At 45.9% G+C, this 16,124-nt stretch overlaps 1 protein-coding gene across 1 annotated transcript in view; it reads left to right on the top strand.

The window, feature by feature from the left end:
• TTC27 (tetratricopeptide repeat domain 27) overlaps nt 1–12,342 on the top strand; it is a 264,277-nt gene extending 251,935 nt beyond the window's left edge. The window contains 3 exon segments of the mRNA XM_038747964.1: nt 2,573–2,684; nt 6,514–6,614; nt 12,098–12,342. Of these exon segments, the coding sequence (XP_038603892.1) occupies nt 2,573–2,684; nt 6,514–6,614; nt 12,098–12,220 (336 nt within the window). The 3' untranslated portion in view covers nt 12,221–12,342.
• The last annotated feature ends 3,782 nt before the right edge of the window (nt 12,343–16,124 follow it).

The raw sequence follows: 16,124 nt of genomic DNA, 5'->3' as shown, positions 1-16,124 counted from the left end.
TTCCAAGGCCTGTGTCCAGTGGCACCCACCTGTGGCCAGGCCCCCTGCCATTGGGGGACAGGGGCTTGGTCAGTGGGAATGTGGCCGCTCAGTTTGCAGGGAGATGCCAGAGTGCAGACCACATTGGATATGCCCCCGATTCGCCCGGGGTTTACTCAGCTCACCACCGGGTCCCTGGGCTGCTGCTAGTCCCGGCTTGGCAGGCAAAATCTTGGCCACCTGTCAGCTATGGGAGAGGCGTGGGAAGACAACTAGAGTTATGTACAGATCTCTCAGTGGGTTGCGACTCCAGCAACAAATCTGGGCTTTAAGAAGCTGGGGAACCGTGGCATGACCCAAGAGTTCAGAAGTAGCGTTGCCATGATTGACCTCCCCATCACCACTGGGGTACAGAGGAGCACAGGCAAGAGATGTCCCGAGAAAGCTGATTGAAACACCTTAATAGGGAGCAGCCCACATGAACACAAACCAAAAATATGAAGCCCCCCCTAAATAGATACACTCTTAAGAGTCTTTTAGACTGTGAGCCCACTGTTGGGTAGGGACTGTCTCTATATGTTGCCAACTTGTACTTCCCAAGCGCTTAGTACAGTGCTGTGCACACAGTAAGCGCTCAATAAATATGATTGATTGATTAAGAGGTAACATGTTGTATAAACTTCTGAGACAATGAGAGTTACGTACAGATCTTTCAGTGGGCCGCGACTCCAGCAACAAATCTGGGCTTTAAGCGGCTGGTGAACCGTGGCTTGACCCAAGAGGTTAGAAATTGGCATTGCCATGATTGACCTCCCCATCACCACAAAAGAGGTCCCGAGAAAGCTGACTGAAACACTGACGCAAACACTTTAATAAAGAGCAACCCACAGGAACACAAACCAAAAATTTGAAGCCCCCCAAAATAAATGCACTCCTAAGAGGTAACATGTTATATAAACTTCTGCTTCAAATTGGAAGTTGGGGAAATAAAAATGACTCCCAGCTTCCTGGAAGGAAAGCACATATTCAGCCCGTTGTTGGGTAGGGACCGTCTCTGTATGTTGCTGACTTGTACTTCCTACAGTGCTCTGCATACAGTAAGTGCTCAACAAATATGATTGAATGAATGAATAAACACCTTGTGGGCAGGGATCATGTCCACCAACTCCACCGTACTGTAAGGTGGGATAGGACTGGTGCTTGGTTCAGTGTCGTAGCAGTTTGAATGGAGAAGAAAGGGTGGATTTTAGCAGTTTTGTGAAGGTAGAACCAACAGGACTCGATGACAGATCGAAAATATGAGTTGAGGATAATGCCAAGGTTACAGGCTTGTGAGACAGGAAGGACGGTGGTGCTGTCTTCAGTGGGAGGACAGGGTTTGGTTGGGAAGATGAAGAGTTCTGTTTTGGTCATGTTAAATGTGAGGTGTCAGCGGGCATTCATTCAGTCAGTCAGTCACATTTATTGAGCACATACTGTGTGTGGAGCACTGTACTAAGCACTTGGAAAGCACAGTGCAGCAATAAAGGGAGACAATCCCTGCCCACACCGGGCTCAGGTGGAGGTATCCTGAATTCATTCATTCATTCAGTCGTATTTATTGAGCGCTTACTGTGTGCAGAGCACTGTACTAAGCGCTTGGGAAGTACAAGTTGGCAACATATAGAGAAGGTCCCTACCCAACAACGGGCTCACGGTCTAGAAGGGGGAGACAGACAACAAAATAAAAACATAACGTGGTCAGGTGTCAAGTCATCAGAATAAATAGAATTAAAGCTAGAAGCACATCACTGACAAAATAAATAGTAAATATGTATGTTTTGAGCAATTAAAATCTGGAAGAAATGTGAAGAGAAGCAAATTTTTTTTTCCATTCACCTAAAAGGGCATTAGAAAGAATGGGAATTAAAAAATACATACTTGAATTATAGAAAGTGTAATTGGCAATGCCTCTTGGAACCCTTATGCATCACCAGCTGTTAAACTTGAAAACTATTGCATGCTAAGTGACGTTGAGCCACAGAAAGCATAATTAAAAGTTTTGTTATAATATATAGACTTAAGTATAGCAATAACGATGAGGCTGTAGTCATTGCTTAAACATTTCATAGTTTTGCACATTTCGTTTAAAAACCTCAGAGACCTATAGCATCATTAACAGCATTTCAGGAGATATCCATTACATATATTATTGTAGCCATTGCTAAGATTCAAGACATTTTCAATGGAAAATTTACTTGAAAGAGGGCCCCAGACTTATAATGAATGCAGGAGGAAACCCCGAGACTGCAGAGGAAGAGAAAAGAGGGGGCTGGAGATGTAGGTTTGGGAATTATCCACGTAGAGATGGTATGTGAAGCTATGGGAGCCAATGAGTTCTCCAAGGGAATGGGTGTAGATGGAGAATAAAAGGGAACCCAGAGATGAGCTTTAAGGGACTATGCATCTGTCAACAGAGTTGATAGACGTGTTCCCTGCCCACAAGGAGCTTATAACCCAGAATTACCGCTTTCCCGAATGGACTCGATATCATTCAACATCCTCACACGTGCCTGAGCTTTGTTGAAAGCATTATGCTTTTCCTCCTCCGCAGGTGCTCCAGTACCTCTCCAAGGCGCACAAGTGTGAAATGCAGTCCGGCGCTTGGGAGAAAGACATTGCCTCGTTCAAGGAAGTGGTCAGAGGAGCCTTAGAACTCGCACATGGTACAGTTTTCCTCCAATGGTGCTTTTTAGGCTTTTTTGTCTGTTTTCAAAGGAAGGGTAATGATGAAAAAGGAAGACGTTGAAACCTTTCAACGTTTTAAAAGTTGAAAGAGAAGCAGCGTGGTCTAGTGGAAAGAGCATGGGCCTGGGAATCAGGTGACCTGAGTTCTAATCTTGTCACCTGTGTGACCTTGGGCAAGTCACTTAACTTCTCTGTGTCTTAGTTCCCTCATCTGGAAAATGGAGATTCAATATCTGGTCTCCCTCGTACTTAGCCTGTAGGACCTGATTATCTTGTATCTACCCCAGTGCTTAGTACAGTACTTAACACTTATTAAGTGCTTAACAAATAACCGCAATTATTATAAGATTACATGATTATCAGGCTGGACACTGTCCACGCCCCACATGGGGCTCGCAGTCTTAATCCCCATTTTACAGAAGAGGTAACTGAGGCGCAGAGAAGTGAAGTGACTTTCCCAAAGTCACACAGCAGACAAGAGGTGGAGCTGGGCCAGGTCTTCTGACTCCCAAACCCATGCTCTTTCCACTAGTCCTAGTCCACTAGTCCACTAGTTCCACTAGTCTGCACACGGTAAGCGCTCAACAAATACGATTGATGATGATGATGATAGTCCGCCGTGCTGATTATTATCAGTATATTTTTATCATCATCATGATCAATTATTAGCAGCCTTTGTAGCAGTCCAGCAGCATTGGAGATTAAGCAACGAGTATTCAAGTTTCTCCAACTCCCCAGTTTAGTCACAAGGAAACACTGACCAAGTAATTGAACTGTTCCAAGCCTTACCTTGGAGCTTTCGGTGGGACTGGTGTCTGGTCATTGCAGAATACTGAAGGTATTTGTTTTTCCCACTAGCCAGACGGTCCCGAGAAACGCTGAAGATACCGTTCGAGATTGTGTCCTCTGAAACTTTCACCTTTTGGTCATAACCAGCGTCACTCCTTATCTAGCCGAGACGCATGCCACGCACTTGGGATTCCCACGTGGCCTGAGCTGCGTCCCCTTCTCTTCCTTCTCCTCTCCCGGACATCTAGGCCCGTGGCTTTTCGGTTGGGCCTCAGATCCTCTACCCTTTCTGATGCCTCACGGAAAGAGCATGGGCCTCGAAGCCAGAGGGTATGGATTCTAATCCCAGCTCTACCACTTAACCTGCTGTGTGACCTTGGACAAGTCATTTGGCTTCTCTGGGCCTCAGTTACTTCATCTATAAAAATGGAGATTCAAACCTGCCTTCCCTCCTACTTAGACCGAGAGCTCCCTGCGGGACAGGGATTGTGTCCAACCTGATTATCTTGCATCTGCTCCAGCGTTTAGTACAGCGCTTGGCACATAGTAAGTGCTTTACAAATACCACAGTTATTATTATAGTTATTATTGCCTTGCCCGCTTCCCAGCTCTGGGCTTCCTCAGGATCTGTGATCCAGACCTCTTCACACTCCTCCGGCTTCCGCCATGGCTTCTCCCATAATATTCATTCAGTCAGTCAGTCGTATTTATTGAGCACTTACTGTGTGCAGAGCACTGTTCTAAGCGCTTGGAAAGTACAAGTTGGCAACATATAGAGACGGTCCCTACCCAACAGTAGGCTCACAGTCTAGAAGGGGGAGACAGAGAACAAAACAAAATATATTAACAAAATAGCTCACAGTCCCACCCTCTGGGATCCCAATCTATCTCTTGATTCCAAATTCACCTCATACTCCAGTCCATTTTCCCCAAGGACCCCAATATTCCTTATGGTATTTAAGTGCTTCCTATATGTCAATCACTGTTCTAAGCGCTGGGGTTACCAGATTGTCAAGTTGGACACAGTCCCTGTCCTACATGGGGCTCACAATATAGGTTGGAGGGAGGAGGATTGAATCCCCATTTTACAGTTGAGGAAACCGAGGCACAGAGAAGTGAAGTGACTTTTCCAAGGTCACACAGCAGGCAATTTGGCAGAGCTGGGATTAGAATCCTGGCCCTCTGGGGCCCAACCTGAAGAGCCACCTAGGAGTCTGGGGCTGCGGATCTGAGAAGGGAGAAGGAAGAGAAGGGGATGAGGCACAGACCACATGAGAATCCCTTCCCTGCCTGCAATATGCCAGTGTTGATAATGCGGAGGCTTGTAAATGTGGAATCTAGGTCTCTAGAGTTTCAATATTTTTTAAGATTTTCTTCAGCCTGGTGAGAAGTTTAAGTGATTTCTGTGTGTCGCACTGACAGTCAATAATCAAGAAAACCCTGGTTAGACCCATCTACAGTTTTAGCCCCTGGGAAAGAGCCAGGATCCTTGATCATTTAAAGCCTTAGTGTGTTCTTCATTGGAAGAGCATCACTTTTGGCAACATGTAGTAGACCCTTGACTTTCTGGCTCTGGCAAACAAGAAAACCCAAACGACTAGAAATAAAAAATATCTCTCTCAGCTGAGGTTGGTGGTTTGTTAGCTCGGGCAAGCCACTGCGTCCTCCACTCCCGCGGTGGACTCAAACTAAGAGGTTTCCTGCCTTTCAGCAATCAATCAGTGGTACTTACTGTGTGCAGAGCACCATACTAAGTGTTTAGGAGAGTACAGCGCAATAGAGTTGGTGGACATGTTCCCTTCCCACAAGGAACTCACCGTCCAGAGGGGAAGAGAGACCATAAAATAAATACATAAATTGTGGATATGTCTGTAGGTTCTGTGGGGCTGAAGGGGCTGAAACAGGTGCTTTTCATTCAGTCAGTCGTATTTATTGAGCGCTTACTGTGTGCAGAGCACTGTACTAAGCGCTTGGGAAGTACAAGTTGGCAACGTCAGCTCCAGACCAGGGCTAGTCATCCTGCTAGGACTGCCATCTTCTTCCCCACCTCCTTCCCTCGTTTTTTTTTAATGGTATTTGTTAAGTGCTTACTGGGTGTCCTGCACTGCACTAAGCTTACAGAAATGAGGTCAGACACAGCCCTTGCCCCTCATGGGGCTCACAGTCTAAGTAGGAGGAGAACAGGTATTGAAACCCCATTTAAGGATGAGGAAACTGAGGCCCAGAGAATTTAAGTGACTTGCCCAAAGTCACGCAGCAGCCAAAGCAGCAACTCAGGTCCTCTGATTCCCCGGCCCATGCTGGTTCCTCTAGGCCATCCTGCTTCCCCTCTCTCCCTGCCATCCCCAGTTTGCCTTCCACTTGCAGACGTAAGTGAACGGCTATCCAATAACACACACGACCCACCCAGATGTTGAGCTCTGTGTTTACTGTAGCTCCACGGATTTCAAGACATTGGAGTTGTTCATGGGAGCAGGTTTTTTTTTTTCTGATCCTTTACATTCCTGGAGATTGTAGTTTATGGCTTGTCTTTTCCTGAACTGCAAACTTTTAGTATTTGGTAAATGGTAAAATGGCTTTAAAAAATAAAAGAAACACCGATGTGTTTCTTTCTAGGAGAAGCAACGTGGCTCAGTGGAAAGAGGCCGGGCTTTGGAGTCAGAGTTCATGGGTTCAAGTCCCGGCTCCGCCAGTTGTCAGCTGTGTGACTTTGGGCAAGTCACTTCACTTCTCTGGGCCTCAGTTACCTCATCTGTAAAATGGGGATGAAGACTGTGAGTCCCCCATGGGACAACCTGATCACCTTGTAACCTCCCCAGTGCTTAGAACATGCTATGCTATGTGCTTTGCACATAGTAAGCGCTTAATAAATGCCATTATTATTATTATTATTATCATTCTTATTGTGTTGGAGTCATTTATGGTGCTATTAACTATTGTGGGATAATTTGCTATTGTATGCTGCAAACTCTCAAACAGCTGAAATGATTAATTTTCCCCCTATATTTCATTTAACAGTGGCAGTGAAGTGCAGTGAAAGTAAATCCAGTCCCCAAGAGGCAGTGCAGGTGCTTTCATCATCTCGACTAAACCTGCGTGGTTTGTTGTCCAAAGCCAAGGTGAGTTGGAATCACATCAACAAGAAAATGCAGTTGGAAAATCTTTAAACCTCAATATCCTGTCTTAACCCTTTCCCTTCCATTACCATCCAGAATCTTTGCATCAGACCATTTTTTCTTCTTTCATTTGCAGGGTGTGTGTGTGTGTTTGGGGGGGACTTTTTTTTTTTTTGGTTTTATCTCCCTTAGTTTTTCAGGTCTAACATTTATTACTTTCCATAGGTATGCAACAAAGTTCCTTCTGCATCGTCCGTTGCTCCTTCCCCACAAAACGAAAGTAAAATCAGAAAAGCAAAATGAAAAACTAAATGAGAGGGAATACAGGATAAGAATAATAATAATAATCATGTATTTGTTAAGTGCTTATTATGCTCTAAGCACCGTTTTAAGCACTGGGGTAGATATCAGATAATCAGGTCCCACATTCATTCATTTATTCAATCGTATTTATTGAGCGCTTACTGTGTGCAGAGCACTGGACTAAGTGCTTGGGAAGTACAAGTCGGCAACATATAGAGACGGTCCCTACCCAACAATGGGCTCACAGTCTAAGCAGGACAAACAGGTATTGAATCCCCATCTTGCGGATGAGGGAACCGAGGCACAGAGAAGTGAAGTGACTTGCCCAAGGTCACAGCAGGTAAGTGGCAGAGCCAGGATTAGAACCCAAAACTAGAATTCCACACATTATGGATTTCTATGATTTTCCTTTTCCCTTTTTACTCTAAGAAGATACCACTGCCCGTGAAATTCCCCCAGTGACTGCATGGGTGTCTAAAACGGCTGATTCAGAGCCCCAAACACCCCAGTGCTCCCACAGAAATTAAAATATGCAAAGGTTTCATCCCCAGACTAATGCTAATTGAGAAATTTAAGCTTAAGGTGCTGTTTGTTTCTAGAACACCATAAAACTCGAAATTTTATCTAATTCCCGAAAACAAGTTATCTTTATGCTGAAGTTAACTTTTCACATCTTTAAATTACAAGATGAATTTCTTCCTCCGGATAGCAAAGTTGTCTGAGTAGAATGATAATATGAAAAGATGGACGTTTTGCTTCAGGCTAAACCTCAGGTAATGTGCAGTAGATTTATCATTCGTTAACTGTGTCGAGTGGCCAAATGCTTCTTTCGAAGCAGCATTGCCTAGTGGATAGAGTATGGGCCTCGGAGGCAGAAGGACCTCTGCACACAGTAAGCGCTCAATAAATTCGATTGATGATGATGATGACCTAGGATCTAATCCCAATTCTGCCACTCATCTGCTATTCGACCTTGGCCAAGTCACTTCATTTCTCTGTACTTCGGTTATATCACCTGTAAAATGAGGATCGAGGCTGGGAGCCCTGTGTGGGACAGGGACCGTCTCCAACGTAATTAGCTTATATTTACTCCAGTAGTTGGTACAGTGCTTGGCACATAGTAAGCGCTTAACTAATACCATAAAAAAAAATGGAATGTCTTCTAGACAACTGCGAAGCGCACTGAATTGCTACCTGCTCCTACAATCATGCCCCACCTGCTTTTTGTTTAAAATACCTCCCCTAACCCAGAGTCAAACCCTTGGCCCATAAAACTAGAACCTTGAGCTTCCAATAGTGATGAAACCTTGCACGTATGTGAGTTGCATTTGTATTATCGTGCAGCCGTACATCCTTTTGCCAGGTCACTGTAAATCTTCCAAGAATCTGCAGAAAGGCTAACAGTCACCGTCTGGGTTAGATTTTTCTCTCCTGAGGTGCCCGGGGGACATCTGAAAGAGGAAAAAAAATCCATTTTAAGCTCCATATTTTGGGTCTTTGATTATGTAGCTTTAATAGTAGACAGATGCCTCTTTTACTCCACCAGAGACATTGTCCTCCCAAACGAAGTTGGGCTGCTGGAAGAGTCTTCTCTCTTGCATTATTGAAAAAGCTTCAAGTTGAGACAGTTGGATCGATGGGTCCAAAGCCCAAGCAAACTGGATTTCCTCGGCAATGTTCAGTCTTCCCCCTCCAGCTCAGACAAACCAGTGAACTAATCAACTCCTGGAATAAGCCAAGTCTAAAGACACACCTAATAGGGCTGAATCACCTAGCCCAACCACTCTCTCAGCCTAAAGTTTCCCCCTGGTTCTTCAGGTCCACTGCATTTTTGGGAGGTGTGGTTTTTTACTTTAATTTTTCTCTATGGTATTTGTTAAGCATTTTCTTTTTGTCAGACACTGTACTGAGCACTGTGGTAGTTACAAGTTACAGTCCCTGTCCCACATGGGGTTCACAGTATAAGTAGGAGGGAGCATAGGTATCCCCATTTCATGGTTGAGGAAACTGAGGCACAGAAAAGTCAGTCAGACACTCATATTTATGGAGCACTGAGCACTGGGGTGGTTACAAGTTACAGTCCCTGTCCTGCATGGGGTTCACAGTATAAGTAGGAGAGAGAATAGGTATCCCCATTTTGTGGCTTAGGAAACTGAGACACAGAAAAGTCAGTCAGTCAGTCATTCATATTTATGGAGCACTTATTGCGTGCCGAGCACTGTATTAAGCGCTTGGGAGAGTACAATATAACAATGATCAGGCACTTCCCTGCCCACACAAGCTTACAGTCTAGAGGAAAATTTAAAAGTCCCACTGAAATTTGAACTCGGGCTGCTGGATTCAGAGTCCAGAGTGCTAACCATCACACCATGGAGGGTTTGGCATTCGAACCGCTAATCAATCAATCAATCAATCAATCAATCGTATTTATTGAGCACTTACTATGTGCAGAGCACTGTACTAAGCGCTTGGGAAGTACAAATTGGCAACACATAGAGACAGTCCCTACCCAACAGTGGGCTCACAGTCTAAAAGGGGGAGACAGAGAACAGAACCAAACGTACCAACAGAATAAAATAAATAGGATAGAAATGTACAAGTAAAATAAATAAATAAATAAATAAATAGAGTAATAAATATGTACAACCATATATACATATATGCAGGTGCTGTGGGGAAGGGAAGGAAGTAAGACGGGGGGATGGAGAGGGGGACGAGGGGGAGAGGAAGGAAGGGGCTCAGTCTGGGAAGGCCTCCTGGAGGAGGTGAGCTCTCAGCAGGGCCTTGAAGGGAGGAAGAGAGCTAGCTTGGCGGATGGGCAGAGGGAGGGCATTCCAGGCCCGGGGGGTGACGTGGGCCGGGGGTCGATGGCGGGACAGGCGAGAACGAGGTACGGTGAGGAGATTAGCGGTGGAGGAGCGGAGGTTGCGGGCTGGGCAGTAGAAGGAGAGAAGGGAGGTGAGGTAGGAGGGGGCGAGGGGATGGACAGCCTTGAAGCCCAGGGTGAGGAGTTTCTGCCTGATGCGCAGATTGATTGGTAGCCACTGGAGATTTTTGAGGAGGGGAGTAATATGCCCAGAGCGTTTCTGGACAAAGATAATCCGGGCAGCAGCTTGAAGTATGGATTGAAGTGGAGAGAGACACGAGGATGGGAGATCAGAGAGAAGGCTGGTGCAGTAGTCCAGACGGGATAGGATGAGAGCTTGAATGAGCAGGGTAGCGGTTTGGATGGAGAGGAAAGGGCGGATCTTGGCAATGTTGCGGAGCTGAGACCGGCAGGTTTTGGTGACGGCTTGGATGTGAGGGGTGAATGAGAGAGCCGAGTCCAGGATGACACCAAGGTTGCGGGCTTGTGAGACGGGAAGGATGGTAGTGCCGTCAATAGAGATGGGAAAGTCAGGGAGAGGACAAGGTTTGGGAGGGAAGACAAGGAGCTCAGTCTTCGACATGTTGAGCTTTAGGTGGCGGGCGGACATCCAGATGGAGATGTCCTGAAGGCAGGAGGAGATGCGAGCCTGGAGGGAGGGGAGAGAGCAGGGGTAGAGATGGAGATCTGGGTGTCATCAGCGTAGAGATGATAGTTGAAGCCGTGGGAGCGAATGAGGTCACCAAGGGAGTGAGTGTAGATTGAGAACAGAAGGGGACCAAGCACTGAACCTTGGGGAACCCCCACAGTAAGAGGATGGGAGGGGGAGGAGGAGCCTGCAAAAGAGACTGAGAAAGAACGACCGGAGAGATAAGAGGAGAACCAGGAGAGGACGGAGTCTGTGAAGCCAAGGTCAGATAGCGTGTTGAGGAGAAGGGGGTGGTCCACAGTGTCAAAGGCAGCTGAGAGGTCGAGGAGGATTAGGACAGAATATGAGCCGTTGGATTTGGCAAGCAGGAGGTCATTGGTGACCTTTGAGAGGGCAGTTTCCGTGGAATGAAGGGGACGGAAGCCAGACTGGAGGGGGTCGAGGAGAGAGTTGTCCTCCTCCTCACCGGGCCTCATTCTCGCCTGTCCCGCCATCGACCCCCAGCCCACGTCATCCCCCGGGCCTGGAATGCCCTCCCTCTGCCCATCCGCCAAGCTAGCTCTCTTCCTCCCTTCAAGGCCCTACTGAGAGCTCGCCTCCTCCAGGAGGCCTTCCCAGACTGAGCCCCTTCCTTCCTCTCCCCCTCGTCCCCCTCTCCATCTCCCCCATCTTACCTCCTTCCCTTCCCCACAGCACCTGTATTTATGTATATATGTCTGTACATATTTATTACTCTATTTTTTTATTTATTTTACTTGTACATATCTATTCTATTTATTTTATTTTGTTAGTATGTTTGGTTTTGTTCTCTGTCTCCCCCTTTTAGACTGTGAGCCCACTGTTGGGTAGGGACTGTCTCTATATGTTGCCAACTTGTACTTCCCAAGCACTTAGTACAGTGCTCTGCACACAGTAAGTGCTCAATAAATATGATTGATTGATTGACTGATTGACTGTCTCTATATGTTGCCAACTTGTACTTCCCAAGCGCTTAGTCCAGTGCTCTGCACACAGTAAGCACTCAATAAATACGATTGATTGATTGATTGAGTGAACCCAGGATCTACTAGACAGGTGGTCTAAGCAACTAAACCATGGAGAGAAGTGAAGTGACTTGCCCAAGGTCACAGAGCAAGCAATTGGTAGAGCCGGGATTAGAACCCATGTCCTTCTGGTTCCCAGGCCCATATTCTCCACTAGGCCATGCTGCTTCAGGCTGTGTTGCAGAGGAGTTGCTTTCTAGAAAGACAGTTCCAGGGGGCCGGTGATGAAGAGGGATCCATGAAAGGCAAAAACGAGGCCACGGGGTGAAGAGGTTTTTGCGGACAGGTGAAGTGGAGTATATTGAGAAGCAGCCTGACCTAATGGCAAGAGCCCGGGCTTGGGAGTCAGAGGTCATGGGTTCTAATCTCGGCTCCGCCACGCGTCTGCGGTGTGACCTTGGGCAAGTCACTTCACTTCTCTGTACCTCAGTTACCTCATCTGTAAAATGGGGATTAAGACTGTTAGCCCGCATGGGACAACCTGATTACACTGTATCCAACCCAGCGCTCAGAACACTGCTTGGCACATAGTAAGCGCTTAACAAATACCATAGCTATTATTATTATTGTGAAGAGACGATTATGATAACACCGTGGTGATGTGTTTTGGTATTTCTCCTTTCAGCAACTTTTTCCAGATCTAGAAAGCGGTGACGTTTCCAGCGATTTAGCTGACGACGTGAAGGCTATGGAGAGTTTGTTGTCAGAGCTCCAAGACAGGAGCAACCAACTGAGGAATCAGTACTGAGCTGCCCAAGAAGTTATTTTGTGGGAAAGTTGAAGACCATCATCTGTTAAACTTCCTCCGTCTCCAGTGGTAGATCTACGCAGTACAAAACTAGCGCCCTTTAAAATAAACACCTTCACCATGTCCAATGTTTCCTTCTTCTGGGCTTTTCCAGGGACTCCTCAGCTCCTTGGAATACTTTTTAAAAGTCTGTGTTTTGCCTGCTCTGGTAGATCTAGGCCTTCTGCAAGAAGAGAGTTTGCCATTTCCCAAGTATTTCTTTAGGATCGGCGCTCAAGGGCTAGAGACTGAAATCGACTCTAGCAGTTGGCCGTATCCATTAAAGTTGGGGAAAATTAGAATGATGCTGTTAGGTGTGGAGTGAGATTTGGGCCGAGAGACTAAAATAAGAAGGCTGTATCAGTAGGGCAGAGTTGCGTTGTGGGCTCTCCTAAAATTATCGTTGCAGTTCCCGCGTGCAGTGCCCTTGCCTTGAATGAAAACATTTAACACTGTAAGCTAAATAGTATCCATTTGTGTGGTCTCACCTGGTCCAGTCCAGTCACCCGCAGCACTAATCTGTGTAACCTAAAATCAATTCTGAGGAATCTCCTAAATTTCCAAATGAATCGCCATCCTCTGAATTGGTAAGCAGTCCCTTTGGTAAACAAGGAGAGATGATCTAACATCAAAGACAAAAAAATCATGAGAGCTAACCTGAAAGTAGATTTCCATTTGCTTTGTGGTGGAGGTTTGGCTCTCTTAAAAGTAGTTGGATCATCCTCTGGAGAAGCTCACTCCAGACAGGAAAGAAAATTAGAGTCTGTGAATTTATCAGTGAGGTTACCAAGATTGGCTGCCATGGGATCCAAAAATGATTTTTTTTTTCCATTTTAGTGGATTTGGTGTTGGAGGTGCCAGTGCCTCTCAAAGGCTGTGTTTGTGTCAGAAGGACAGAAGCTTGGCAGCCTTAGAGTTGAGGCAGTGATTTCATTTTTGAAGAAAGTAAATAGAAGAAAAATGGGCTCCAGCAGAATTCTCAGTGGGCAAGGGGGCATAGATTAATTGCATGTGTGAGTGACCCCAGTGAGGATGACCTAGTAGGGTTATTGTGGGGAAAGATAGCCAGAAATGGTACTCCAGGAGAAAAACTCCAAAGAAAAATGTTATCATTGTCCTAGCAGAGAGATTCCAAAATCTAAATGCTCACGTTTAGCCTCCTCATCTCTAAATCTCGTTCTGAGAAGCAGCGTGGCCTAGTGGAAAGAGTCTGGGAGTCAGAGGACCTAGGTTCTAATTCCAGTTCCACTGCTTTCCTGCTTTGAGACCTTGGGTAAGTCACTAAACTTCTCTGTGCCTCAGTTTCCTCTTTCGTAAAATGGGGATTAAATACCTTTTCTCTCTCAGAACTGTTGGCTCCGCCACTTGTCAGCTGTGTGACTTTGGGCAAGTCACCTTCGCTGGGCCTCAGTTACCTCATCTGTAAAATGGGGATTAAGACTGGGAGCCCCACGTGGGACAACCTGATCACCTTGTATCCTCCCCAGAGCTTAGAACGGTGCTTTGCATATAGTAAGCTCTTAATAAATGCCATCATATCATTATTATTATTATCTAATGTGGAACAAGGGCTATGTCTGACCTGATTCTCCTGTGTCTATCCCAGTGCTTAGTACTATGCTTGGCACATAGAAATCTCTTGACAAATAACATCATTATTATTATGATTATTATTATTGTTATCATTATTATCCGCTACTGTCCATTTATCTCCATTCCTCTAGGCTGAGTGTGTGTGTGTGTGTGTATGTGTATGTGTATGGATGACAGGAGGAATTGCTGCTTGCATACAGAATTGTGATACCAGGATGTCACTAATGATGAAGAAATTTTGCCCTTGGAGGTATGTGATGTAGATGTAGGGGAAGCAGCATGGTTCAGTGGAAAAGAGCACGGGCTTTGGAGTCAGAGGTCGTGGGTTCAAATCCCGGCTCCTCCAATTAGCTGTGTGACTTTGGGCAAGTCACTTAACTTCTCTGGGCCTCAGTTACCTCATCTGTAAAATGGGGATTATGACTGTGAGCCCCCCGTGGGACAACCTGATCATTTTGTAACCTCCCCAGCGCTTAGAACAGTGCTTTGCACATAGTAAGCGCTTAATAAATACCATTATTATTATTATTAAAAACCCGATGTAGCCATTCAGTGCACCAGAATGGCAATCTGTTTTGCTGTGCATTTGACAAATAGCTCCACTCAGTAACACAAATTCCTAGGAAAACCTGGGAAAGGAGATGTGGGAAAGAGAACCAAAAGGATTAGATAGTAAGGTTCCTAATGGATATTAGGTACTCCTGCACGTAAAACTGGGCAGTGTTCCATGTTCCTGTGGAGAGGAAAGGCAAAAGAGTGATACAAAGGGAGGGAGGCAAAGAGACACATTTATTATCTGGTTATCTTGTAAATTACCTCTCCCGGAGTTTACTAAAATGCTTAACCGATTTGTTTTATGCCAAGAGCTGGAGCACGTGGCTCCGAACATCACTGTGTTGAATCCTTCCTAGGTAGGGAGAGCCTGTCTACTTCTCCCAAGATAATAATCTCTGAGAGATTGTCAGCCAGATGGGTTTGAAGCAATAAGCTTGATGTCCAGTTTTTCTGAAGTCCAACAAGTGCATCTCCCGCCTCCGTAACGGCCCGGAGTAGCAGCCTTTTTGTCTCTACTTCACTCTGGTTGGGGGCGGGTCTACACTAGGGCAGTAATGCATTTCTGGATCCTCAAAGCTATGAGTGTGGTTTTGCTTTCCATAGAGCTAAAGGAAATCATTCATTAACACTTGTGAAGCATAGCTTAGGAAGTCTGTTTACATAGTTTAAAAGCAGTTAGGACAGTGCTCTACACTCAGTAAGCCTGCAATAAATACGATTGATTGAGAAGGTTCCACCCAACAATAATAATAATAATGATGGCATTTATTAAGTGCTTACTATGTGCAAAGCACTGTTCTAAGTGCTGGGGAGGTTACAAGGTGATCAGGTTGTCCCACAGGGGGGTTTATAGTCTTAATCCCCATTTTACAGATGAGGCACAGAGAAGTGAGGGTGACTTGCCCAAAGTCACACAGCTGACAAGTGGCGGAGCCGGAATTTGAACCCATGACCTTAGTACAGTGCTCTGCACACAGTAAGCGCTCAATGAATACGATTGATTGATTGATTGATGACCTCTGACTCCAAAGCCCGGGCTCTTTCCACGGAGCCACGCTGCAAATACTTTCTAACCAATATGGAGTGGTCACCAAGGAAGGGAAAAGGAGGGGGTGAATCCAAAAGCTATCCCTCTGCTCGGAACCCAAGCTTTGCCCCTGCATTTGCAACTGGCTCCACCCGCAGCTCCAGTTGGCACGTCAACAGCCCCGACCCCCTACCCACTCGGCAGGAAAACACGTCGTCCCTTTCAAGACTTGGTTCCAGACGCCGGAGGGGATCGGAACCCAACGGCCGCCGTTGGCGATGTCCGTCTGAGCAGTCGGCAGGAGAAGCAGCGTGGCTCAGCGGAAAGAGCACGAGCTTTGGAGTCAGAGGTCACGGGTTCAAATCCCGGCTCCGCCAATTGTCAGCTGTGTGAGTTTGGACAAGTCACTTCACTTCTCTGGGCCTCAGTTACCTCAGCTGGGGATTAAGACTGTAAGCCCCCCCGTGGGACAACCTGATCACCTGGTAACCTCCCCAGCGCTTAGAACAGTGCTATGCACATAGTAAGCGCTTAATAAATGCCATTATTATTATTATTATTATTATTAAATCCTCCTGGGATCCTACATCGGGTAACCCAGGACTTACTAAGAACTGAACAGAATGGATTGACTTATTAATGGCCGGCCCTAACTACTTATATAAGTATTTGTGTTAGAAATTGAAAAAC

This window comes from Tachyglossus aculeatus, chromosome 1 (genome assembly GCF_015852505.1).
Source record: "Tachyglossus aculeatus isolate mTacAcu1 chromosome 1, mTacAcu1.pri, whole genome shotgun sequence".
Lineage (NCBI taxonomy): Eukaryota > Metazoa > Chordata > Mammalia > Monotremata > Tachyglossidae > Tachyglossus > Tachyglossus aculeatus.
Note: the sequence above shows the minus strand (reverse complement) of the source record. Positions and strands in the feature narration are given on the sequence as shown.